The sequence below is a fragment of the Phaseolus vulgaris genome, chromosome 4, assembly GCF_051622355.1.
Source record: "Phaseolus vulgaris cultivar YP4 chromosome 4, ASM5162235v1, whole genome shotgun sequence".
NCBI lineage: Eukaryota > Viridiplantae > Streptophyta > Magnoliopsida > Fabales > Fabaceae > Phaseolus > Phaseolus vulgaris.
Window position 1 is genome coordinate 40765761 of NC_143501.1, and position 5791 is coordinate 40771551.

Genomic DNA, 5791 nt, shown 5'->3' on the forward strand with positions numbered 1-5791 from the left:
AACCTAAGAAAAAATAATGGTGTGTGATTGTCACCGGATTTTATTATGCATGTTATATGCAAACGAGGTCAATATGATTGGATTATTGGCATTTAATCATTCCTCTTTGCTATCTTTGGGGAGAGAAGATTCTTTTGTTTGCCTTCTGGTTTTTATTTCGTTTTTCCTTTTTTGGTTTAAACCCTCAATGTAATTGTTTAGATTACTCTTGCGATTTTTTTTTTTTTTGCATGAATTTGGTCTAGTCCCCGTGTTTTTTTTTTATATTATTTTTCATGTGATGACACGTGTTGCAACTTTTGAAAGAATTACCATAAGTATTTTTGAATAAGAGTGATTTTAAATAGCAATTTTATGGCAATTGTTTTTAAGACTTTTTAAGTGATTTTAATTTTTTGTTTGACAATTGTTTTTAAGACTATTTAATTGTCAACATTGTTAAGAATTTTCTTAAACTCTTATTTTTATTCAGTGTATCATTTCTAGTATATTTAGTTTGAATTTAAATTTTATTATATATTTTTTTAAAATATGAATAGTTAAAAATAAAATTATATCACACGTAAATTATTTATCTTAAACTAGATCTATCACAAATCTAAAATATATTTTAAACATTGAAAACATTTACTTATTAAAATATTAAAATTTAAAATTATTTTTTTACATTCTTTAAACTATAATATAATTACTTTCCTTATTATTTATAATATAAATTGATTGGAGAAAAACCTTTCGACAGTTCTTATACAAATTTTCGTCATCCAAGCTATTTTATTTTTAGGTAGTTTATATATGTACAAAATAAATAGACAAACAAATTTTTCATTTAGAGATTATTCAAAATAAATAGACAAACAACTTTTCAATTCATAATATCAACATTTACAATTAATGATGATTTTCAACTCAATTAATCTAAATCATATATGACTCATGGTAGAAATGGATTACAATAAAAAAAATGAAAAAATTAATGCTAAATTCTATGTTTTAGCTTATCACTAATGCATAAAGGATTTTCTTTAATCAAAACTTCACGACCAATTTTCTTCCAATCTATTTTGCATGCATGCATCTCTGGATATCTATGTGAACCACAAAAAACATCTCCACAACGACATTGGAACCCTAATAACCCAATCCTCTTCTTGCAACTGTTACATCTCTTTCTTTCATTCTTCTTACTCACATCAGAAACAGAAGTCATATCATCAATGATAGAACTTGTAGAACTTTCAGAAATACATGATGTTACCTCAAAATAATTTTTTTTGTTATTCATGTTATTTGCTTCACACTCTGCACCCTTACAACCCTTTGCTTTGGTGTTGTTTTCTTTGAGATAATCTTTGTAGCACTTTGAACAAAGGTTCTTGTTGGTAGGAGAACCATTGAATCCACAACCATTAGCACAAAGTGATGTAACCATGGTGTTTGACTTAACCAAAAAGCTTTTGAAGAAATATTAATATCACCTCACAAATTTGAATTCGAGAGTACGAGAAAAGTGTGCAACAATAGAGAAACTGAAAGAGTCTTTATAACTAAAAAATATGATAAATTTATGAAGAAATCTTATCTTATTAAATTATCTAACATATCTTAATCAAATATAACTTTTCTTATATAAGATATTTTATCATCTTAAATAAAATCCATAAAAATAAAATTTTTTCTTTATATATATATATTTATTTATTTATTAGTAAATATTGTTTAAAAGGTACAGTGACAACAAAAAGTTTTTACCATGTATAGTTGGAAATTTTAAGAGAAATATAATTTTTTTATAACGATTTAAATCTGATAATATTTTTAAATTATCAATATGTTAATTTTAAATTAATAAAAAAACAATTTCAAATCACCTCAAAACATGAAATTCTAAATTCATCGTTTAAAAAAAGTTGTAACTTAAGAAAAGTCAATAAAACTTAAAGTTAAAGGATTTTTTAGTAAATTTTATTTAAGAAAATATTTAAGCTAAAATTAAGATCTCAAAAATTAAATTAAATTTAATTTCAGTAGCATAAAGTAAAAGATTACTTAACTTAATTTAAAAAATCTTGTCAGTTTTTATTTTGTTCCTCTCTCTTTCTCTCTCTCGTTTGTTTTTATTTTATAATTTCTATAAAAAAATTAATAATTCACTTATCATTATCTTTATATTCAATTTTAATTTTTATTATCTTTTTTATATGTGAATAAAATATATATTTTATTATTTTCTTCACTCTACTTTTAAGATATCTCTTATTATTAATTATCATTTTGGATTTACATGATAATAATTTTTCTTTTACTTAACCTGTAAAATTCATAACAAAGACATACGAATTAAATTAAGGAAATTTTTCTTAGAACAAGTATCATTTAATTATATTCCTATAAATTATCATTCCAAAATTAATTTGAATTTATTGTTGAAAGTTGAAAATATTGTTTGCACGTACTTTGAATATGTGTTGTAATATATTTTTAAATTTATCAATTAACAATAAACAATATTTTGTAATAAAAAAAATCAGCAATCTATTTAAGAATCATTCTTAAAAGTATTTAGGTTTTAATTTTTTTATCTATATAAAAAGAGATGTGAAAAATTACAATAGTAAACACGTCTAAAATTTTTAATTTATGATATATATTTATTTGATTATTTTGATGATTTGGTTTTATTAAAGTTAGAAATATTGTGTGAGAATTTTTTAAGATTTAACTGATTTAAAAGTATCAATTATTTTCTCATAAATTATTAATCAAACAATAATTATGATTGTTTTTTGAATTTTTCAATAATTTGATTTCATTGTTTAAAGTTAAAAATATTGTTGGTGTTGCAAATTTTGAAATTAAGTCATCAGATATTCATGGTAGATAAAAAAAAGATACATAAAAATAAAGAGCAAGATAAAGATGATGGTGTATATACCAGCAATTGAGTTAACTTAAAGTTATTAACTTCTCAATATATATTTTTATAATAAAAATTAAAACATTTTTTTAATAAAAGTTATCTATTATACTAATTAAGTTGTAGAAACTTTCATATTAGTTTTTTTAATCAAATTTTTTATTTATATAAAATTAGTTTTAAATTCTAAACAAAAAATTACTTTTTTTTTCTAATTGTTTTAGAACATAAATCTTGTTCGTAAATATCGGATGAATTGTAACACCTCAAAATTACTTCTAACTATTATAATACAAGTTCTACTGGTTTTTATACAAGCTTAGAGTATTTCAAAAGGTTCATAATATATGATTAGGACTTATATAAATACAATATTTACAATATAAGGTTCAAAACAATATTCTAAAGCCCTCCGAACCCTTCAACCCTTTATGATCATATGCTCGTGTACATAGTACGATCATCGCAGTTCACAATGTAACAAGAAAAAAAGGGTAAGCTAATGAAAAGAAATTCCATAACATAATTCATGCAAAAAAGAACCAATCAGACTAATCACTTATAAGCATTTCTTTAAATGTTTTCATATAAAATTTCAATATCAATTTCATCATTCATATAGACCACACATGGATCTATTTTCAATCACAATCATTGGATTTCATTTCAATCGATAACACTTTGATTTCATTTCAATAACACTAACTACACATGAATCCATCGTCTTCCAGAAGACTCATTAAGTATGTCCCTACCAGAGACTAACATCTAATCCATACATCAAGATCAGGGTAAGTTCAAACATCCAATACCGAGTGTTTATAACGAGACTTGATGTGTATGAACTCCCTCATCAGCTTCTTACCACCTGATATCTTAGTCTATATGACTTAGATCATCAGTGAAGCTAGAGGATCTATGTGAAGCATAAACTTTTCATACTTAATGTACCACCAAATAACAACTCATACATTATCCCAAATGTATGACATCAATTTCATACAATTTTCACCATTCATATATGATACACATCATTCAATCACATAACATTTAAAAATTCATAACATTCAAGAAACTTTCCAACATCAAAACAATATTTAACTTCCAAACTATCAAAATCTAATATTTATACATGTTCACACAACATAAAATCAAACAATGTTATCAAATAACATCTCTACAAGAGAAATTGAAACTTGGGACCACGTCCCCTCCACATTCAGATCCTCTAACCTAGAGTACTATTGAAAGTTAAAGTTAGATTCTCTTACCTTAACTGATTGTGCCAAATGCTTTAAAATAGGTACTCTTGATCTTCTATTTTTAATTAGTTTTCCATCTTCACACTACATCTCGTGAAATTCCAATTTTTCTGATTCTTAATTTCATTATTATGACATTAAGAAAATTATTATAATTAATTATCTGATCCATTCCATGTTTATATCTATATCATCAGACTTACTACATATGACATTGTCAAACGACTTGTCAATGTGCCTATGCTTTGACTCTATTATCTTTGGAATTCATTTAGATTGATGTCATAATTTCTTTTCCAATTCATTTGCAAGACCAACCTCAACCATGGTCCATGTTGTCCGCGGTTGAGGTACTCTATGGGTTATCTCCTTGGTGTTGTCTTCCAAGATTCTTATCAATTGGTATTAGAGATTTCCACCAAGTCTCTCTGCTACAAACAAGTAGTGCAGATGGTGATGCACACTGCAATGTTTGTTGAAGACTAGTCAAAGGGCTGATAAGTAAGTATATAGTTGCATGTGTGGTTGCTAGGGCTGCAGGGTGTGGTGTTATGTTAGGATTCAACTATAAGGTATAAGGCATGAACCCATGTTGGAAGTATGAGATTCAAATATGCAATTTTGAAGCCCTTGGGATTTTCAACTATAATAACTAGCATTTGTGTAGTTTTCTTAAGGTTCTTGTCATAGGACAAATAAGTGTGAGGCTTATGAATATTTAAATGGTAGTTGTATGTCCCTAGTCCTCTTAAGAATCACTATTCATAGATTGCAGCCTCTGCAAAGGCCATAGTGATTGTAGTGGTTGCAAGTTTAGCAATAGATGCAGAAGGACTAAACAAAATTTTAATTTTAAAGAAATTTTAATTTCAAAAGAAATTTAAATCAAATTATTACTTTTTGAAATGATTTATAAATAAATTACGATATTAAACAAATATAATTTTGGAATAATAATTTTAAAAAAAATGGTTCAACTATGAAAAACTGTGCAAAATTAAAAATACACTTTCTATTACGGTTATTGCACTTTCTATTAAAAATACACTTTCTAAATCTTACATGAAAAATATTATCTTTTATAACTTATCTGTTTTTAACCATCATAAAAAGTAACATGTTTTATGAAACTTTAATGTTTTTTCTATGACGGTTCTTTTAAACCTGGCATAAAAAGTGACATAGAAAGGTATATTTTAACCGTCATAAAAATATTTTTTCCATTAGTGATACTAAATAAATTTTTATTAATATATTTTAAAATTTTCAATTAATAATAATTAAATTTTTGCAGTAAAAGAAAATAGTAAGAAATATAATATATTTCTATATAGTATGCATATATTAGTATTACAAAATATTCAATTACTAGTATATAAATAAAATTTTACAACAATTTGAAACATTGAAAAATATACTTCTAATTAATATATATATATATATATATATATATATATATAACTCTTAGTGAATCAATGAAACACCCTAAAAAATATATAAAAAAGGTTTTAAAAAAATATTTATAAAATTAATGTAAATTTTTTTTGTTTGAGAATGTTTAAATCATGAAAAAAAAATTTAAGAATTTTTAACGATAGTTCAGATACTTTAA

General features: G+C 24.3%; 1 protein-coding gene across 1 annotated transcript; it reads right to left on the reverse strand.

Moving 5' to 3' along the window:
• Positions 1-979: 979 nt before the first annotated feature.
• On the reverse strand, positions 980-1432 carry LOC150028065 (zinc finger A20 and AN1 domain-containing stress-associated protein 7-like). The gene has a single exon (XM_090301112.1). It carries the CDS (start codon positions 1430-1432, stop codon positions 980-982), a length of 453 nt encoding a protein of 150 aa, XP_090157238.1.
• Between the last annotated feature and the right edge of the window lie 4359 nt (positions 1433-5791).

Excerpts from the sequence above, each read along its gene's own strand:
- LOC150028065 (XM_090301112.1), bottom strand. The coding sequence starts at position 1,432 with ATGGTTACATCACTTTGTGCTAATGGTTGTGGATTCAATGGTTCTCCT.